This window comes from Odontesthes bonariensis, chromosome 18 (assembly GCF_027942865.1).
Source record: "Odontesthes bonariensis isolate fOdoBon6 chromosome 18, fOdoBon6.hap1, whole genome shotgun sequence".
Taxonomy (NCBI): Eukaryota; Metazoa; Chordata; class Actinopteri; order Atheriniformes; family Atherinopsidae; genus Odontesthes; species Odontesthes bonariensis.
The window spans coordinates 22,011,143-22,033,645 of NC_134523.1; the positions used below are offsets into that span (position 1 = coordinate 22,011,143).

Below are 22,503 nucleotides of genomic sequence, written 5' to 3' on the forward strand. Positions count from 1 at the left end.
TCACAGAGCTGGCCTTCTCCCACTGGTCAACAGAAAGCCTCAGGGTGCTGCTCCAGCTGTAGAGGCCGTCCTTCTGCACCCCGAGACTCATGCTCTCCTCCCAGCAGGTGTTACCGCAGCCGTCCAACTTCCAGGACAGACTCCAGTCTGAGGGGAAGCCCTTGTTGGCCAGACACATGAGTGTGGCATTTCCCTGCTTCAGCTCCTTAATGGAGGGGGGCAGCACTGTCAGGGTGGGACGGACATCACCTAGGAGACACCAGTCAGCTTAGAGAACAGGAACCACACACTTGGCCATAGAACAGCAGACACTTGGACATCTCTACTGTCAGAGCTGATTTTCTCCTTTAAGAAGTTTCTGTCAGGTTCTGCTCCACCAGTCACTGACGAACACATTGTTTCACTTCCCTTTAAGAAACCTCTGATGCACATCAGCACAGAGAGAATCATCACACAGTTTGATCTGAAATATCTAAAACTGTACGGGAAATTTAAAATTGCAGATGTCGGGATATTTACAAAGTAAGTTTTGCTTTAGTTCCAGTTCAGAAAAGCATCTCACTCACATTAAACATTCTACATATGGAGCATAAATATTGCTTAAACAAATGAACACATGCTTTATTTTAAAGGGGATTTAAAGTAACGTATGACATGATCATTACAGAGATTTTAGAATATTTCCTCTTTAGTTTAATGTTGTTCAACTTGTTTTAAATGCATGTTTTTCTTCATTGTAGAGACAGTCTTGCCACAATACTAAAATATTTGCTTGACTTTCACAGAAATGTTGACAAATTTTAGCAAAGCTGATCTTAGCCAAGCTCTATGAGGATAAATAAAAACTATGACCGTTACAATTTTTGTCAAGAAGATATTTTTCTAAACTTCAGACATTAAATGGAATAAAGCCCACTTAAAAACTACAGTCATTGATATTAAATACAGTAAAAACTTACTTCCAAACTCCAGTCTGGTTCCTCCACCGAACGTGTACCACAGTGATACAAACTCATTGAGCCGCCGTACAAAAACCTCTGACTGCACAGAGACACGGCTCTCTGACTCTGAAACAAACAACTCAGCAAATTTTTTGCTTTTTGTGGAATTTTAGTTCAAATGAAAACTGAAGATCAGACAGAGCAACAAATGTCTATGATAAGCAAAGACATACCTCCCTTCAGTCATTATATAAGTAAAAGGAATCCACTCTCTTATAAAATGATGCAGTAATTGTGAAGGAGAATTTTTCAAACAAGGTGAAACCAAAAAAACATTTAAGAGAACTCACTCCAGATTGAATAATTGTTCCACAGAGCAAGAAGTAGCTGTTTCTCAATAAAGGCGAGAAAATTAAAAAGTTACATCACTTTCTAGACTTAAAATTCATCATGTTCTTCCATTTTGCATCACATGTTACTGTCATACATGGTCCAACAAATGTTTATCTACTATATTCTTGATTCTTCAGAAACATTCAGTTCTTATGGTTGTCTTTTCATGACATTTTTATGATGTGAAACTGTGAGAAACTTTATGAAGCTCATCTTATGCATGTTCAAAAATGCTTTTAATGAGAAAAGAAGTGGTGAAGTACTTTTAATTCAACTTATTTTTTATTGTTGTGGTTTATGTGGGTTATATTTTTGGTTAGATGTCAGCATTGTGTTTTGTAAACACTACCCTGTACAAAAACACATGCAAAATGAAAAGTGCTCAGAAGAAAAGTTCAGTGTCTTCATCTAACTATTTAGAAAATATAAATAAATCCTGAATTTCATGTCAGCATGTGACTCAAAAAGGTTTAATGAAAAAAGCTTTTTTTACCATTGTGTAACATTTCTGTTAATTAATCCTGAACACAAGATTTTAACTGCCCAACAGTTTGCTGTTGTCTGATTCTCTCTTTCATGAGCCAGATCATTTCGACAGGAGACAGATCTGGACTGCAGTTAGGCCAGTTAAACACAAACTGTTTAAGTCACTGTGAACGAGGTCTTTCATTGTCCTGCTGATATCATTTCATTCATCTTGAACTATTTGTCTCTCCAAAACTGCAATATAAACTTCCACTTATAAACAAGTGTGTCTATCTTTTGATAATCATCATCATCAGAGTTCCAACTCCCTGTTGGAGTCAGTCAGAGCATTTCCATAGAGAGCCACTTTGCATCAGCAGCACCATGCTCCAGTGCTCTGGGAGAGTTTATAGTCCTGAGAGTTGAACACTGGATGACTGACAGCTGACCTTCATGACACCAGAAGCCACAGAAATCCTCCTCATCAGAAACATGACTTTGATCTGCGTCCTCATCTGGACTCTCCTCTGCTGCTGCTTCACAGGTAAAGTCCAGAGAATCAAACTCCTCTCCTCTATGAACATCCGTCCCTCTGAAATGAAGCCGACAAAAGCATGAAGCTGCTTTATGTTTTTGTCTCTGTATCCTCAGAGTCCAGAGGTCAGGTCACAGTGACTCAGCCTGGAGCAGTGAGCTCTGCTGTGGAAGGCTCTGCCACCATCACATGTAAAACCAGCCAGAATGTTCATGTTTATAGCAACAGACACTATTTAGCCTGGTACCAACAGAGAGATGGAGAAACTCCCAAACTGCTCATTTACTCTGCTAGCAGCAGAGCATCAGGGACTCCAGGTCGTTTTACAGGCAGTGGATCAAACTCTGACTTCACTCTGACCATCAGTGGAGTTCAGGCTGAAGATGCTGCAGTTTATTACTGTCAGAGTTTACACACTGGCCCCGTGTTCACACAGTGAAAAACAGTCGTACAAAAACCTCCCTCAGTCAGACTGAACAGAAACTGAACCGACAGCTGCAGAGACTGATACAGTTCACTGAGGACACACACACAAAAGCACATATATGAACTATTGATAAACTCTACGTGTAACACACATTTAATCTCTCTTAATAGATGCATATAAACACATTTCACATATTTTTCCGTACATTACTCTCTTTAAGAGTATTACCATTAATTCAACATTATTAACCCGACATCGCAGGTGACTGAAGCTCCAGTTCTCATCACACTCATCCAAATATTAGTGTGAATTATCTATATCCAAGTCTCTCCAAGTACATGGAGACAATAACACTACAGAAAAATTTATTTTGATTCATATATTTTTATCCATAAATACACTTTCATGACTGGCAGCAGTTAGAAGATTAATGAAGATTTTAGGACACACAAACAGAAAGTTTAAATATTTACGCTTTGAATGAAAAGTGGGCAACTATTCAGATTTCAAGCATGATAGTATCATTAATTATTATTATTTTTTATCATAACAGAGTCTGTTGAGCCTCTTGTTTAGATTGAGGTAGAAATTTGTAGATCAATACATTTTTTTTTTAGTAATTTTCAGATGTTTTTTACAACATAATTCACAACATGTACAGATAAGTTGTTAATAACTTTCCTTCGTTAAAAAACTGGTGCTCCAAACAGTCAGTATTTAATACAGTAAGTTATAAAGTAGAGTGTTTGCCATAAAATATTCAAACTCCTCTTCCTCTGAGTGTCTTCTCTCAACAAACTTTCTGGGCATTCTCAGAACAGTAACGCTGACACATTGATATCAGAGCAGTTGTGTGATCTGTTCAAATCCTAAACCCACCCCACCCTCATCTCTCTCTTTACCATATCCCACTAAACCACCAACTAACCCATCAGACTCCTAATCATGAGGTCAAAGCATTTATTGAAGCATTTTTCTGAATTCTTATTCTTGATAAAGTTCTCTGATGCAGCTGAACAAATATCCTCTGAGATGGAGGACCATGTTATTTATTCCAAAGTTCTGGGACAGTTCATTCATTAACCTGAGCTCACTGAGCACATTATCTGACATCCTGATCCTCAGAGTTACTTTGTGACTCTGAAATAACAAGTCTGCAACAGTATCAGAATGGTAATGTTACCCATCTGGAGACATAGAATGAAACGCCAGATCAGTTCAGCATCAGACTTTTTGATATACCACAGTGATCATGTTAATGTTAACTGCAACAGACTCATCAGTGAAAGCAGGAAACATCCTGACATGTAGAGGACAGCTCCAGCTGACTGACTCTGTGTGTTTGCATATGTGTCCTGCCTCTCTGCTCCCAGATGTTAAGAGGTCAGTGTTGATCAGTGGCTGTCCAGACCTTTCAGAGACACTGACACACCAGCAGCACAATGATGATGATGTCACTGACTCTGCTGCTGACCACCCTGGGGCTCCTTGTTCAGGGTGAGACTCTCTTCTGAGAACTTTGCTTCAGGTTAAAACCAGGTTCATCCCAAAGATGTTCTGCTGTGATGGAGAAACACTGAAACAAGAAAAATCAATATTGTTCTATCTGTTCTCCATTTGAAAGAAATGATCCTCTTCTTATTGGATCTTCTTTCATGAGGCTGGACTTCTCTCAATAACTTTTGTCTTCTTCATAATTTCAGGTTCATCAGGAGAAAAAGTCCTGACTCAGACTCTTGGATCTCAGTCTGCTGCTCCAGGTCAAACTGTCTCTATCAGATGTAAAGCCAGTTCAAGTGTTGGCACATGCCTCAACTGGTACCTCCAGAAGGATGGAGAATCTCCAAAACTCTTGATCTACTATGCTACAAGTCTCCAGTCTGGAGTTTCAGGTCGTTTCAGTGGAAGTGGATCTGGAACTGACTTCACTCTAACAGTGAGCGGAGCTCAGCCTGAAGATGCAGGTGTTTATTACTGTCAGCAGTGTAACAGCTGGCCACTCACACAGTGATACAACGTCGTACAAAAACCTCACAGCTGGAGAGGAAGTGAAATGAATGAAGAGCTGCTGAGAAGTAAAATCTATTTGATTAGTTGATCATTTCTAATGTATCACAATCATATCACTTTCACAATTTGTCTTCAAATAAGATGTTTTTATGGTAAAAAACAGTAATTTGCCAAAAAGCAGAAGAAAACACCAAACTACCAGCGTGAATAATTTTTCAAACGTGAAAATGATCAAATACATGAACACTCAGATTTGAACACAAGTAAATAATTTTTGCTCCTAAAAATTATAAAGCATCATTGATATTTTTGATATTTAAAAATCACCTTTTAGTTCATTAGATGCTTTCAACAAGTTATTTAATACAGCATAATTAATTTAGGAGACCGACTTAGTGCTTGTTTATTAACTCTCTCTACAGTCTAAATTTAATGCAACAATAAATGATGGCTGTTACACGTTCATTACATGCACCAAAACATGAAGTCTTGATCTATAAAAACATGGTCTAATCTTGATGAGTCGATCTTTATTGTTCAAAAGTATTAAAAACTCAACGACAAGCAGCAAACCCAACAGTGTTGATTCCACATGAATAAAGATGTATTCTCTCTCTGTTGGATTAAAACACTAAACCAGTCTCTTTATACAGATGATTCCCCGCTTTTAAATTCAAAACATGGAAAAAAAAATTATTTACTGAACACATTTAAAGTAAAACTCATGAATTTGGACTGAAAGTTTTCAATTTAAAACCATTAAAGATAATTCTACATGTATCAGTTAATCTGCTAAATGTTCCTCCTGTAAGGTGTACATTATGTCAAACAGAAGTGGGTAAAAGATGTGTTTATTTGACATGTAAACAATAAACATGTAAAAAAAATCACTCAGAGCATATATATATATTATCTAATCTAAGGTCCATTCATTAACTGTTGTGCCCTTTCAAAGAGCCTTACGAGTAGAAGAACACAGCAAATTATCACTGAAATACTGCTGATCAGATGTTTCTGAGAGAATTGTTGGTAATAATGTCCATATAAAAGATGTTAGAATCAAGCTGGTAATACTCCATCTGTTCTATTTAATTTATTATACACATAAATGACATAAACTGTTGTTGTACAGCAACAGTCTCAGAGTAAGTTTGACATACCTTCTTTATCTTATAATGTAAAGAAACAAAGTTCATAAAATAGCACAAACAAAGGAGTACATATGAGGTACACTCTTTAACACAATTCTGTTTTCTTATCATTTTTAACAGCAGCTCCGACCTCCTTTACATCACACAGTTTAAAGGAGACGGTGTCATGTCACTCTGAAGGAACAGTCAGTGCTACACTGTCATCTACTGCTGTTAAAAAAGGCAGTTAAAGCCATTCCCCTGTGGATTTCATTGATCTATTGTCCTCATCAGTATATAAACATATGACAGCAGGGATTCATGAGATATCTGTAAGCCTCATAATAATACAGAACGCTACTGATGACTTCTACATGAGGTCCCAAATGCACTTCAGTAACAGAGAGCTTCCTTCAGTCTTATGAAAAAACTAGTTGGTCCTTTACTAAAAGGCTTCAGTAAAGTTAATGTTAACAAATCTGAAGCAAAGTCATAAAAGTCTAAATAAAAGTCAAACTGAATAAAGGTTTTATTGCTTTAAGTCTTATTCTGACTGATGGTCTGACTGTTATATAAACAGTGTGGCAAAGAAAAAAGTCATTTGATGAATGGAGCCATAATTAAAGAAATCTTTATTGATTTGAAACATGAAAGATCAACAACAGAAATAAAAACGGTAATGTTGATGCATTTATTGACAGAAAGAAAGACAGAATACACAGTGAGACTTGAAAGAGATTAAAACCAGTATCAGAGTCCCAGTGAGTCAGGTCAGGACTGGGAACACTGGTCTCTCCTCACTGTCTCTGAGACTAGAGTCTGGGAGGCCTGGGTGGCCTCACAGGTCACAGAGCTGGCCTTCTCCCACAGGTCTGCAGGGAGCCTCAGGGTGCTGCTCCAGCTGTAGAGGCCGTCCTTCTGCAGCACCCCGGGGCTCCTGCTCTCCTCCAGGCTGCTGCTGCTGCTGCCGTCCACCTTCCAGGACAGACTCCAGTCTGAGGGGAAGCCCTTGTTGGCCAGACACATTAAAGTGGCCTTCCCTTTCTTCAGCTCTTCACTGGAAGGGGTTAACATCGTCAGGGTGGGAGGGGCGTTACCTAGGAGACACCAATCAGCTTAGAGCACAGAAGCCATACAGCTGTCAAACACCAGACACTTGAACACCTTTACTCTGAGAAAGAAGATTTTCTCCTTTAAGGAATTTCAGTCACAAGTTTTCTTCTGCTCCAACAGTCTCTCACACCTTGTTTCACTTCCCTATCAGAAACCTCTCATGCATGTCAGCAAAGACAGAATAATAACACATTTTCTATTAAAATGTCAAAGAAGTCCTAAAACATCACTAAAGCATGTTTCCTGGTATTCAACAATCTTAACATTACACATGCAGTATTTAGTTGAAAACTGAATAATAGAAAAAATAAGTGAGAACAATCAAACAAGTTTCAAGTAAACATGAACCAGAATTCAGAGAATTCTTCAAATGGTTTCAAACTCTAAGCAAACCGAATAAAGAGACAACAGTTATGGTGTTGGAAACCTGAAAACTATCCTAAGAAGTGAACACGCTTCATCTTTCCTTCACATCAAACGGTTTGAATTTATGTGTAAAATGAACGTTGTTCTAACATTTTGACTCAGGTCTCACTTCAACTACATGACAGAAGAGCACACTCAAATATATGAAAACTGAAACTATTGGAAAAAGACAGATTTTTATCCTTCAACATTAGAAATAAGACATTTTAAAGACTAAGTAACAACATCCTGTTGAATTTGTAATGTAATATAAACTTACTTCCAACATCCAGTCTGGTTCCTCCACCGAACGTGTACCACAGTGATACAAACTCATTGAGCCGCTGTACAAAAACCTCTGACTGCACAGAGACACGGCTCTCTGACTCTGTCACACTGAACTAAACCAAAAAGCCCTGAAGAATAAATCATTAAACCCAAAAAACTACATTTCACTTTTTTTCCTTCGACCAACGTAGCGAGTTTTTTAAAAATTTGGATCGAAATCATGAGATTATATTTTAGCACAAATTTGTAAAAGTAACTTTTTTTTTCGTCTTAACATGCAGAAAAAACTACAACAAAACAGAAAAAAAAGGGACTAAAAGCAGCTTTAATTGAACTTACTTCCAACATCCAGTCTGGTTCCTCCACCGAACGTGTACCACGGTGATACAAACTCATTGAGCCGCCGTACAAAAACCTCTGACTGCACAGAGACACGGCTCTCTGACTCTGAGACAAACAAAGTTACTCAACAAAACAATAAAGAGTTTATGAGTTGATATCAAATAAAAATATATGAACATATAACACATAATAACGCTGTGTATTATTTTATTTAGAATATACAATTCATGACTTAAATCATCTTTATATTCATCAACGTTTTAGACTGATGATAATTTATTTTATGAAATAATAAATAGTCTGGCAAGATATGAAAGATTCAGACAGTCTAATTTACTGGTAGATCTCTATTTATATCACCTTCTAGAATAATTTAACAATATTTTATTGAAAAGTTTCATTGTTTAAAAAATGTCCTCTGTAGCGGACATTTGTGGTTATTTTGTCCATTTTGTTCTGGATTTTTTTCAATAAAGATGGAAGGGATTCACTGACAGAAGCAGAGAGAATTTTACTGCAGATCGTTTCAGTAAACTCAGATTTTGAGTTGTCTGATGAGGAAGATCGAGAAAGGTTAGCCTAGGTTATCCAAACATTCAGATGTATTGAGCCTCACACACCAGAGTTCACAAGACCCCTATGATGAGTGATACTTTTGGACGCCGTGTTCCCTTGCCCGGACGCGGGTCACCGGGGCCTCCCCCTGGAGCCAGGCCCAGGGGTGGGGCCCGCCGGCGAGCGCCTGGTGGCTGGGTCTGTGCCTGTGGGGCTCGGTCGGGCACAGCCCGAAGAAACGACACGGGTCCCCCTTCCTACGGGCTCACCACCCGTGGGAGGGGCCATGGGGGTCGGGTGCAATGTGAGCTGGGCGGCAGCCGAAGGCAGGGACCTTGGCGGTCTGATCCTCGGCTACTGAAGCTGGCTCTTGGGACGTGGAACGTCACCTCTCTGCTGGGGAAGGAGCGTGAGCTGGTGCGCGAGGCTGAGCGGTTCCGGCTAGATATAGTCGGACTCACCTCGACGCATGGCTTGGGCTCCGGAACCAGCCTCCTCGAGAGGGGTTGGACTCTCTTCCACTCTGGAGTTGCCCGCGGTGAGAGGCTTAGAGCAGGTGTAGGCATACTTATCGCCCCCCGGCTGTGCGCCTGTACATTGGGGTTCACCCCGGTAGACGAGAGGGTAGCCTCCCTCCGCCTTAGGGTGGGGGGACGGGTCCTGACTGTTGTTTGTGCTTATGCACCGAACGGCAGTTCAGAGTACCCACCCTTTTTGGAGTCCCTGGAGGAGGCACTAGAGAGTGCTCCTCCGGGAGACTCCCTCGTCCTGCTGGGGGACTTCAATGCTCACGTGGGCAATGACAGTGAGACCTGGAGGGGCGTGATTGGGAGGAACGGCCCCCCCGATCTGAATCAGAGTGGTGTTTTGTTGTTGGACTTCTGTGCTCGTCACGGATTGTCCATAACGAACACCATGTTCAGGCATAAGGGTGTCCATATGTTCACTTGGCACCAGGACACCCTAGGCCGCAGCTCGATGATCGACTTTGTAGTCGTATCATCGGACTTGCGGCCGTATGTCCTGGACACTCGGGTGAAGAGAGGGGCGGAGCTGTCAACTGATCACCACCTGGTGGTGAGTTGGCTCCGCTGGTGGGGGAGGAAGCCGGTCAGACCTGGCAGGCCCAAACGTATTGTGAGGGTCTGCTGGGAACGGCTGGCGGAATCCCCTGTAAGGAGGAGTTTCAACTCCCACCTCCGGCAGAGCTTCAACCATGTCCCGGGGGAGGTGGGGGACATTGAGCCCGAATGGGCCATGTTCCGTGCCTCCATTGTTGAGGCGGCCGACCGGAGCTGTGGCCGCAAGGTGGTCGGTGCCTCTCGTGGCGGCAATCCCCGAACCCGCTGGTGGACCCCAGTGGTGAGGGAGGCCGTCAAGCTGAAGAAGGAGTCCTATCGGGCCTTTTTGGCCAGTGGGACTCTGGAAGCAGCTGATGGGTACCGACAGGCCAAGCGGAACGCAGCCTCGGCGGTTGCTGAGGCAAAAACTCGGGCTTGGGAGGAATTCGGGGAGGCCATGGAGAACGATTTCCGGACGGCCTCGAGGAGATTCTGGTCCACCATCCGGCGGCTCAGGGGGGGGACGCGGTGCACCGTCAACACCGTGTATGGTGAGGGTGGGGCTCTGCTGACTTCAACTAGGGACGTCGTGAGTCGGTGGGGGGAATACTTCGAGGGCCTCCTCAATCCTACCGACACGCCTTCCGATGAGGAAGCAGAGTTGGGGAGCTCGGACGTGGGACCTCCCATTTCTGGGGCTGAGGTTGCCGAGGTGGTCAAAAAACTCCTCGGTGGCAAGGCCCCGGGGGTGGATGAGGTCCGTCCTGAGTTCCTCAAGGCTCTGGATGTTGTGGGGCTGTCTTGGTTGACACGCCTCTGCAGCATCGCGTGGACATCGGGGGCAGTGCCTCTGGACTGGTAGATCGGGGTGGTGGTCCCCCTCTTTAAAAAGGGGGACCGGAGGGTGTGTTCCAACTATAGGGGGATCACACTCCTCAGCCTCCCTGGTAAGGTCTTTTCGGGGGTACTGGAGAGGAGGATCCGCCGGATAGTCGAATCTCGGATTCAGGAGGTGCAGTGTGGTTTTCGTCCTGGCCGTGGAACAGTGGACCAGCTCTATTCCCTCCGCAGGATCCTGGAGGGAGCATGGGAGTTCGCCCAACCGGTCTACATGTGTTTTGTGGACTTGGAGAAGGCGTTCGACCGTGTCCCTCGGGGACTCTTGTGGGGGGTGCTCCGGGAGTATGGAGTGCCGGACTCCTTGATAAGGGCTGTTCGGTCCCTGTATGACCGGTGTCAGAGTTTGGTCCGCATTGCCGGCAGTAAGTCGGACATGTTTCCTGTGAGGGTTGGACTCCGTCAGGGCTGCCCTTTGTCACCAATTCTGTTCATAATTTTTATGGACAGAATTTCTAGGCGCAGCCAGGGCGTTGAGGGGGTCCGGTTTGGCGACCTCAGAATCGGGTCTCTGCTTTTTGCGGACGATTTGGTGCTGTTGGCGTCGTCAGGCCGAGACCTTCAGCTCTCACTGGAGCGGTTCGCAGCCGAGTGTGAAGCGGCTGGGATGACCATCAGCACCTCCAAATCTGAGACCATGGTCTTCGGCCGGAAAAGGGTGGAATGCTCTCTTTGGGTCGGGAATGAGATCCTTCCCCAAGTGGAGGAGTTCAAGTATCTCGGGGTCTTGTTCACGAGTGAGCGACGAATGGAACAGGAGATTGACAGACGGATTGGTGCGGCGTCTGCAGTGATGCGGGCTCTGCACCGGCCCGTCGTGGTGAAGAAGGAGCTGAGCCAGAAGGCGAAGCTCTCGATTTACCGGTCAATCTATGTTCCTACCCTCACCTATGGTCACGAGCTGTGGGTAGTGACCGAAAGAACGAGATCGCGAATACAAGCGGCCGAAATGAGTTTCCTCCGCAGGGTGTCTGGGCTCTCCCTTAGAGATAGGGTGAGAAGCTCGGTCATCCGGGAGGGGCTCGGAGTAGAACCGCTGCTCCTCCGCATCGAGAGGAGTCAGATGAGGTGGCTCGGGCATCTGGTGAGAATGCCTCCTGGACGCCTCCCCGGTGAGGTGTTCCGGGCCCGTCCCACTGGGAGGAGGCCCCTGGGAAGACCCAGGACACGTTGGAGAGACTATGTTTCTCGGCTGGCCTGGGAACGCCTCGAGGTCCCCCCAGAAGAGCTGGACGAAGTGGCCGGGGAGGTGGACGTCTGGGTCTCTTTGCTCAAGCTGCTGCCCCCGCGACCCGATCCCCGGACCAGCGGAAGATAATGGATGGATGGATGGATGGACACCAGAGTTCAAATAGTAGCAGAATCCATGACCAGAAATCAGTTCTACAAACTAAGAAATTCCATTAAGATTGTCAATGACCTTGACGTGTCTAATGAGGACAAAAGCAAAGACCTCCTGTGGAAAGTCAGGCCTCTCCGAGAAAAAATGAGGCAAGGATGTATAAGTCTGCCAAGACATTTGCCCACTGATGAGCAAATGATTCCATTTACTGGTCTCTGCCCTGTTGGGCAGTATGTTAGGGGCAAACCATACCCAACTGGACTGAAAGTGTTTGTCTTCGCCACACCAACTGGTATGGTCTTAGATTTTGTGGTCTACCAAGGCAAGACCACCTTCAGAGTCACAGAGGGACAGGGCATTGGAGAACAAGCTGTCCTCCATCTGGTCCAATCCGTTCCCAAAGGAACCCACCTGTTCTTTGACAGGTTCTTTACGACCGTCAACCTCCTGGACCGTCTGATGGCAAAGGGAGTGTCAGGAATCTGAACCCTTGTGATCAACAGAATTCCAAAGGAGTGCAATATTACAGGGGAGAAGGCCATCAAAAAGAAAGGAAGAGGGGCATCTGAGATGGTGGTCAGACGAAGTCCTCCTGAACTCGCTGTCATTAAGTGGTCATGACAATAAGCCAGTGGTCATGGCATCCTCTGCCTATGGCAGTGAGCCTTAGGACTCTGGGGATCACCGATGTGTGGCTTCAGTATGAGACTGACTGCCAGTTCTTATGTTGAAATAGATATTTTTATTGAATTTATTGATTGCCATCGTGGTTTAGTTTCACATGTATGAAATTCTAATTTATACTGTAGTGGACACGTGATATCTATAAAATGAAATTATTATTATTTTTTTTAAATATTTGCATTATCCTTATTGCCTCCCAAACAATTATCAATTGTGATATTACGATAATTTTTTTTGCCGGTAGTCAGTTATAGTTTTTAGAATGAAACAAGCTGCACACATAATATTTTTCAAAAAGTTAAAGTATTTTAAAATAGAAATGAAGAAGTTTTCAGTGAATACTTGTATGAATTGGCTGTTAAAGGAAAACGCCGGAAAGTTTCAAATTTACTATTTTCCCTGGTACATGTTCCCCAAAATCGATTTCTCACCTTGTTTACATTTGTCAGCCCGAGAGAGTAACATTCGCGAATGTTTGAAATTCAAGTTATACCGCTCTGGCTCTCCCTCCCTAGCGCCGCCATGTTCACTCAACATGACGTCAGAAATGCAAACATTTTTTCTACAGCAATGGAAGACACTTACGAACTGTCTTGGTCTGACTCGGACCCGGAGATAGAATGCGAAGTTTCGCCTGACTCCGAGTCAGATCATGATCAGCCTCTCGATCCAAGTTATGTTAGCTTATAGCCATCAGCCGAGATGGTCGGATAAGGCTAAAAATAAGGATGGACAAGTGGCTGTCGCAGCAGCCGCGACACCGCCGCCAAATGCTAACGACTCACCGGTTGTATCCACGAGCCGTGAGGCGTTTCCGGACCCCATACCCAACCTTGTATACCGTTTCCAGGCCTACCGGCAGGTGACCTGCTTTCTCCATGGGAGACTTGGGAAGCGCTTCCGAAGAGTGATTCCCTCCTGTGCGGTGTGGGCGATCAGGGATAAATATGAGTCACAGGACGGGACCTACAAGGGTTTCCTTCACGCCGACGAGGCAGTTGTAGACTATCACTACAGATATATGTGAACATACATGTTGAAATAAAAATAATTTCTAATTCTACTATATACAGGTAGTATTCAATCATTGTGTATTTCCAAGTTACACTCTAAACTTTGTTAGAGCACACTCCCGCCACACAAGTAGAATTTTATTTCCGCTGCACAAGTAGAATTGCATTTCTGACGTAAAATATGCCCGGATGTGGATGAACATGGCTGCGCCCATGGCCAGAAGTGAAAAAATCTGGGAGCGCAAGGTTATGGGTTGAATAATGTAAAACAGTGTGAGAAATCGATTTTGGGGGACAGGTGTCAGGGAAAATAGGAAAATTGAAATTTTCCGACGTTTTCCTTTAATCCTTACACATGAATTTTAAAATTCGTTGAACCATTTTAAATAATAAAAAAACACCATTTAATTTTAATTATTTATTATTTATTTCCAAATTGACAAAAAAAAAAAATGAATAAGTAATTAGAACAGAAACCTTTAAAGAAATCATTTACAGTTTCTAATCAATTTCTTGATGATAAGAAATGTTGGAGTGAGTCAGAGCATTTCCATAGAGAGCCACTTTGCATCAGCAGCACCATGCTCCAGTGCTCTGGGAGAGTTTATAGTCCTGAGAGTTGAACACTGGATGACTGACAGCTGACCTTCATGACACCAGAAGCCACAGAAATCCTCCTCATCAGAAACATGACTTTGATCTGCGTCCTCATCTGGACTCTCCTCTGCTGCTGCTTCACAGGTAAAGTCCAGAGAATCAAACTCCTCTCCTCTATGAACATCCGTCCCTCTGAAATGAAGCCGACAAAAGCATGAAGCTGCTTTATGTTTTTGTCTCTGTATCCTCAGAGTCCAGAGGTCAGGTCACAGTGATTCAGCCTGGAGCAGTGAGCTCTGCTGTGGGAGGCTCCGTCACCATCACATGTAAAACCAGTCACATTGTTAATGGAAACTATTTATCCTGGTACCAACAGAGAGATGGAGAAACTCCCAAACTGCTCATTTACTCTACTAGCAGCAGAGCATCAGGGATTCCAGATCGTTTTACAGGCAGTGGATCAAACTCTGACTTCACTCTGACCATCAGTGGAGTTCAGGCTGAAGATGCTGCAGTTTATTACTGTATGGGTGAATTCTACATCAACAGTCTGTATTCGTTCACACAGTGAAAAACAGCCGTACAAAAACCACCCTCAGTCAGACTGAACAGAAAATGAACCGACAGCTGCAGAGACTGATACAGTTCACTGAGGACACACACACACAATTCTGTAAAGCAAAATAGATATTACATAAATTGCGAATCATCCATTTATATTTTGTTACTTTGTTTCTTATCTGACTGATTTAAAAAACGTGGGGCAAGAACATTAGCCTGGCTGACGCGTCCACAATCTCGATGAGATGGTGGTCTGGGAACTAGGTGTGCATTTTCTCGTATTTGAGGCGTGGTTTACGAATGCCGAGAGCCGTTTATTGGGCGCTACGAATGTCTATCAAATGACGTCAGGTTCTTCCCATGCTGCTTTGCGCGCGATTCATAGCCAATTGTATCACTTATACCAGATGACGACAGAAATTCGACGAGGAAGAAGAAAAAAAAGTAAAATAAAAGTAAACTTGCGCTCTAAGCTACCTAAATTGACAACAAAGTAGGCCTATATGCTATATTCTACATGAATTTTTATGTTGTAGAGTTGTGAATTTATTTTAATAATGGAGAAATTGAGCAGCCTTGCTTTGTTGTCTACAGTAGTAGATCAACCCTCATCTTACTTTGAAGCTCCCAGCTCCCAGAAGTGACGTCGACGCAGCTTTAGCAGCAGAAAAGCTATCAGGCTTGTGTTGATAATAATAAACTCCTGGACTATGTACAAACTTCCAAATGCATCGTTTTGTGAGTACAGACCATATTTGTACTACTGTAGAAGTTTGGTGTCATGGCATGTGATTTTAGTGTGGTAATTTTGGAGATACTGCCAGGGTCCGTTAGCGCTTGTACTAAGCTATTCGGGATAACTCAGTAACTCAGCTGATGTTCAGCCAATATCGGAAAAACTTCGGGTGGGCTACTTGGCTGGATGTCACGGTTCAAATGACCCTAGGGTGAATCTACTCCGAAACACTTTCTAAGGCTGCATCGAACGGTAACGTTGTGTCCGCTGTCATGTTGGATTAACACTCTACAAGCTTCGGTGTAGCGCATAGACGTCGTCATCATCTTGCTGCCCCCCCCCCGTTCTGTGATTGGTTCCCAAACTCTGGCAAAAATAAGGGCGGTGGTTTCCAGGCTGACTTTGCAGTGAGAATGAAATCGAGCGCAAAGCAGCATGGGAATTCCCAGGCTACAAGAACATGGGAAAATCCATAAAAAAACTGTTCATGACCTCTGACCTCATCATCATCATGACTTATGTCCATCTCAGCAATATCCAGTTAGAAAACATGAATGCACTCCTCAGTTATCCCCATTTTCATAGATGAATGACTGGATGGCCCAGAAGAAAACTCTACATCTTCCAATTTAACAATATTTTGATTTAGATCAATAAACATATGTTTAGTTGATTCTTATGAGAAGAAGAAAACAGCCAATTATCACTGAAATACTGCTGATCAGATAGCAGTTTCTGTGAGAATTGTTGGTAATAATGTCCATATGAAAGATTGTTAGAATCCAGCTGGTAATACTGCATCTGTTCTATTTAATTTATTATGCACATAAATGACATAAACTGTTGTTGTAAAGCCACAGTCTCAGAGTAAGTTTGACATACCTTCTTTATCTTATAATGTAAAGAAACAAAGTTTATAACAGAGCAAAAGCAAAGGAGCACATATGAGGTACACTCTTTAACACAATTCTTTGTTTTCTTATCATTTTTAACAGCAGCTCCGACCTCCTTTACATCACACAGTTTAAAGGAGACGGTGTCATGTCACTCTGAAGGAACAGTCAGTGTTACACTGTCATCTACTGCTGTTAAAAAAGGCAGTTAAAGCCATTCCCCTGTGGATTTCATTGATCTATTGTCCTCATCAGTATATAAACACATGACAGCAGGGATTCTTGTGATATCTGTAAGCCTCATAATAATACAGAACACTACTGATGACTTCTACATGAGGTCCCAAATGCACTTCAGTAACAGAAAGGTTCCTTCATTTTTATGAAAAAACTAGTTGGTCCTTTACTAAAAGGCTTCAGTAAAGTTAATGTTAACAAATCTGAAGCAAAGTCATAAAAGTCTAAATAAAAGTCAAACTGAATAAAGGTTTTATTGCTTTAAGTCTTATTCTGACTGATGGTCTGACTGTTATATAAACAGTGTGGCAAAGAAAAAAGTCATTTGATGAATGGAGCCATAATTAAAGAAATCTTTATTGATTTGAAACATGAAAGATCAACAACAGAAATAAAAACGTTAATGTTGATGCATTTATTGACAGAAAGAAAGACAGAATACACAGTGAGACTTGAAAGAGATTAAAACCAGTATCAGAGTCCCAGTGAGTCAGGTCAGGACTGGGAACACTGGTCTCTCCTCACTGTCTCTGAGACTAGAGTCTGGGAGGCCTGGGTGGCCTCACAGGTCACAGAGCTGGCCTTCTCCCACAGGTCTGCAGGGAGCCTCAGGGTGCTGCTCCAGCTGTAGAGGCCGTCCTTCTGCAGCACCCCGGGGCTCCTGCTCTCCTCCAGGCTGCTGCTGCTGCTGCCGTCCACCTTCCAGGACAGACTCCAGTCTGAGGGGAAGCCCTTGTTGGCCAGACACATTAAAGTGGCCTTCCCTTTCTTCAGCTCTTCACTGGAAGGGGTTAACATTGTCAGGGTGGGAGGGGCGTCACCTAGGAGACACCAATCAGCTTAGAGCACAGAAGCCATACAGCTGTCAAACACCAGACACTTGAACACCTTTACTCTGAGAAAGAAGATTTTCTCCTTTAAGGAGTTTCAGTCACAAGTTTTCTTCTGCTCCAACAGTCTCTCACACCTTGTTTCACTTCCCTATCAGAAACCTCTCATGCATGTCAGCAAAGACAGAATAATCACACATTTTCAATTAAAATGTCAAAGAAGTCCTAAAACATCACTAAAGCATGTTTCCTGGTATTCAACAATCTTAACATTTCACATGCAGTATTTAGTTGAAAACTGAATAATAGAAAAATTAAGTGAGAACAATCAAACAAGTTTCAAGTAAACATGAACCAGAATTCAGATAATTCTTCAAATGGTTTCAAACTCTAAGCAAACCGTATAAGAGACAACAGTTATGGTGTTGGAAACCTGAAAACTATCCTAAGAAGTTACACGCTTCATCTTTCCTTCACATCAAACGGTTTGAATTTATGTCTAAAATGAAAGTTGTTCTAACATTTTGACTCAGGTCTCACTTCAACTACATGACAGAAGAGCAGACTCAAATATATGAAAACTGAAACTATTGGAAAAAGACAGATTTTTTATCCTTCAACATTAGAATTAAGACATTTTAAAGACTAATTGACAACATCCTGTTGAATTTGTAATGTTATATAAACTTACTTCCAACATCCAGTCTGGTTCCTCCACCAAAAGTGCACCACAGTGATACAAACTCATTGAACCGCCGTACAAAAACCTCTGACTGCACAGAGACACGGCTCTCTGACTCTGTCACACTGAACTAAACCAAAAAGCCCTGAAGAATAAATCATTAAACCCAAAAACTACATTTTACTTTATTTCCTTTGACCAACGTAACAAGTTTTTTAAAAATTTGGATCGAAATCATGAGATTATATTTTAGCAAAATAGTATTTGAAAAATAACTTCTTCTTTTTTTTCTCGTCTTAACATGCAGAACAGAGAAAAAACTACAACAAAACAGAAAAAAAGAAGCAGCAACTAAAAGCAGCTTTAATTGAACTTACTTCCAACATCCAGTCTGGTTCCTCCACCGAACGTGTTCCACAGTGATAACTCATTGAGCCGCCGTACAAAAACCTCTGACTGCACAGAGACACGGCTCTCTGACTCTGAGACAAACAAAGTTACTCAACAAAACAATGATGAGTTCATGAGTTGATATCAAATAAAAATATATGAACATAGAACACATAATAACGCTGTGTATTATTGTATTTAATATTTACAATTCATGACTTAAATCATCTTTATATTCATCAACGTTTTAGACTGATGATCATTTATTTTACTAAATAATAAACACTCTGGCAAGATATGAAAGATTCAGATAGTCTAATTTACTGGTAGATCTCTATTTATATCACTTTCTAGAATAATTTAACAATATTTTATTGAAAAGTTTCATCGTTTAAAAAATGTCCTCTGTAGTGGACATTTGTGGTTATTTTATCCATTTTGTTCTGGATTTTTTAACAAAAGATGGAAGGGATTCACTCACAGAGGCAGAGAGAATTTTCCTGCAGATCGTTCCAGTAAACTCAGATTTTGAGTTGTCTGATGAGGAAGATCGAGAAAGGTTAGCCTCGGTTATCCAAACATTCAGATGTATCGGGCCTCACACACCAGAGTTCAAATAGTAGCAGAATCCATGACCAGAAATCAGTTCTACAAACTAAGAAATTCCATTAAGATTATCAATGACCTTGACGTGTCTGATGAGGACAAAAGCAAAGATCTCCTGTGGAAAGTCAGGCCTCTCCGAGACTAAATGAGGCAAGGATGTTTAAGTCTGCCAAGACATTTGCCCACTGATGAGCAAATGATTCCATTTACTGGCCGCTGCCCTGTTGGGCAGTATGTTAGGGGCAAACCATACCCAACTGGACTGAAAGAGTTTGTCTTCACCACACCAACTGGTATGGTCTCAGATTTTGTGGCCTACCAAGGCAAGACCACCTTCAGAGTCACAGAGGGACAGGGCATTGGAGAACAAGCTGTCCTCCATCTGGTCCAATCCGTTCCCAAAGGAACACACCTGTTCTTTGACAGGTTCTTTACGACCGTCAACCTCCTGGACCGTCTGATGGCAAAGGGAGTGTCAGGAATCTGAACCCTTGTGATCAACAGAATTCCAAAGGAGTGCAATATTACAGGGGAGAAGGCCATCAAAAAGAAAGGAAGAGGGGCATCTGAGATGGTGGTCAGACGAAGTCCTCCTGAACTTGCTGTCATTAAGTGGTTTGACAATAAGCCAGTGGTCATGGCATCCTCTGCCTATGGCAGTGAGCCTTAGGACTCTGGGGATCACCGATGCGTGGCTTCAGTATGAGACTGACTGCCAGTTCTTATGTTGAAATAGATATTTTCATTGAATTTATTGATTGTTATCGTGGTTTAGTTTCACATGTATAAAATTCTAATTTATACTGTAGTGGACAAGTGATATCTTTATATATATATTTTTTTAAATGTTTGCATTATACTCATTGCCTCCCAAACAATTTGGAAAGATGATAAAATTGTGATATTAAGATAATTCTTTTTCCTGGTAGTCAGGACTGAAACCAAAAATCATACTAAAGGAGAAAGAAGTTCCATACAAGACATAACTTGAGTTTTTTTCTTTTGGTTCATTTTGCTTTTACAATTTTTTCATATGAAATCTGTTACATTCTTAGAATGAAACAAGCCGTACACATAATATTTAAGTATGATAAAATAGGAATAAAGAAGTTTTCAGTGAATACTTGTATGAATTGGCTTTTAATCCTTAAACATAAAATCTAACATTTGTTGAAACATTTCAAATAAAAAAAAACAGCATTTAATTGAAATTATATATTACTTATTTCCAAATTGACAAAAAATAAATGAATAAGTAATTAGAACAGAAACCTTTAAAGAAATCATTTACAGTGTCTAATCAATTTCTTGATGATAAGAAATGTTGGAGTCAGTCAGAGCATTTCCATAGAGAGCCACTTTGCATCAGCAGCACCATGCTCCAGTGCTCTGGGAGAGTTTATAGTCCTGAGAGTTGAACACTGGATGACTGACAGCTGACCTTCATGACACCAGAAGCCACAGAAATCCTCCTCATCAGAAACATGACTTTGATCTGCGTCCTCATCTGGACTCTCCTCTTCTGCTGCTTCACAGGTAAAGTCCAGAGAATCAAACTCCTCTCCTCTATGAACATCCGTCCCTCTGAAATGAAGCCGACAAAAGCATGAAGCTGCTTTATGTTTTTGTCTCTGTATCCTCAGAGTCCAGAGGTCAGGTCACAGTGACTCAGCCTGGAGCAGTGAGCTCTGCTGTGGGAGGCTCCGTCACCATCACATGTAAAACCAGTCAGAATGTTTATGTTAACAGCAACGGCCACTTTTTAGCCTGGTACCAACAGAGAGATGGAGAAACTCCTAAACTGCTCTTTTACTCTGCTAGCAGCAGAGCATCAGGGACTCCAGGTCGTTTTACAGGCAGTGGATCAAACTCTGACTTCACTCTGACCATCAGTGGAGTTCAGGCTGAAGATGCTGCAGTTTATTACTGTCAGAGTGATCATAACATCAACAGCCAGTGGGTGTTCACACAGTGAAAAACAGTCGTACAAAAACCTCCCTCAGTCAGCCTGAACAGAAACTGAACCGACAGCTGCAGAGACTGATACAGTTCACTGAGGACACACACATTAGAGGTTATTAAACAGTTAAAAGTTAATTCATCCATCACATCCAGTCAAAATCCATATGAATCTTATTTATCTGATAGATTTACATATTAAAGCAAAGAGGAGTCAATGAGTGACAATTCATGAAACATACTACTCTCATGACCTTTGACCTCAGGACAATTGTGCATCTCAACTGTCTCAACTATGTGTATTAAAAAAAAAGTGAAAATACATTTAAAATTAAAATCCTTATTATCAGCGATTCAATTGTCAAGAAGAAATCTGCACATCCTCTCAGATTTCTATAACTTTTATCTAGTTCTATAGAAAAGCTCAACTTGACAATGATTTAAAAAAAATGTAAGCTTTGATTACACAAATATTTTCTGCAGACATATATAACTATATGTATATAACTATATATATATATATGTATATACTGTATACATATATGCATTGAAAACTATTATAATAGAACACAAGCAAAGGAGCACATGTGAGGGAAACTATTTGACACAATTTCTATCTTTGTTAAATAATTTTTTAAACACCAGGTCCAAGCTGTTTTATGTCATACAGTTAAACAGAAACACTGTCTTATCACTCTGAAATAACAGTCAGTGTTTCAATGCCACCTGTTGTTATAAAACTGGTGTCCTGACCAGAGTTAAAGGCATTCACTGTGAATTTCATTGATCTATTGCCTGATTAGTACATCAACATATGACAGCAGGGATTCTTCTGATAACAAGAGATTACATAATAATAGAAGAACATGCAATGGCAGATTCTCTTTAAAAGACAAACCAAATATACAAAAAATACATTTAAACAAGTTTATTTTGACCTTGTAAACTGAAATTTCTTGAATAAGATGACATTTTGGAAATTTCAGTAAGATGAAGAAGTTCCTTAGTATTGGAAGATAGACTACATATATAATGAATGATGCATGATGACTGATATGAATGAAGATTCATTACAGAGTGTTTAACTCAAACCCTCTGAACAGCTTCTAAGTGGGCTGTATGCTTTGATCCAAAATGTTCAGGTTTACCTTTTAAGTCAGACTGAAAGGACCCAAAATACTAAAAACACAAACCATTGTGAAAAAGATCATTTTAAGTAGAAAACTAAAAGAATGTGGAGTAATAATTTCAGCAGAGAGGAGGAAACATCCTGACATGTAGAGGACAGCTCCAGCTGACTGACTCTGTGTGTTTGCATATGTGTCCTGCCTCTCTGCTCCCAGATGTTAAGAGGTCAGTGTTGATCAGTGGCTGTCCAGACCTTTCAGAGACACTGACACACCAGCAGCAC

The 22,503-nt window shown here is 41.7% G+C and overlaps 3 gene segments (V, D, J or C); 2 read left to right on the top strand and 1 right to left on the bottom strand.

The window, feature by feature from the left end:
- Positions 1–4,206: 4,206 nt before the first annotated feature.
- On the top strand, positions 4,207–4,772 carry LOC142367944 (Ig kappa chain V region 3368-like). The segment is given in 2 exon segments: positions 4,207–4,258; positions 4,465–4,772. Coding segments are annotated over 2 exon segments (360 nt in total).
- Positions 4,773–6,672: 1,900 nt separating this feature from the next.
- On the bottom strand, positions 6,673–6,975 carry LOC142367344 (Ig kappa-b4 chain C region-like). The segment is given in 1 exon segment: positions 6,673–6,975. A coding segment is annotated over 1 exon segment (303 nt).
- Positions 6,976–20,617: 13,642 nt separating this feature from the next.
- Positions 20,618–21,108, top strand: LOC142367345 (Ig kappa chain V region 3368-like). The segment is given in 2 exon segments: positions 20,618–20,669; positions 20,777–21,108. Coding segments are annotated over 2 exon segments (384 nt in total).
- Positions 21,109–22,503: the final 1,395 nt, after the last annotated feature.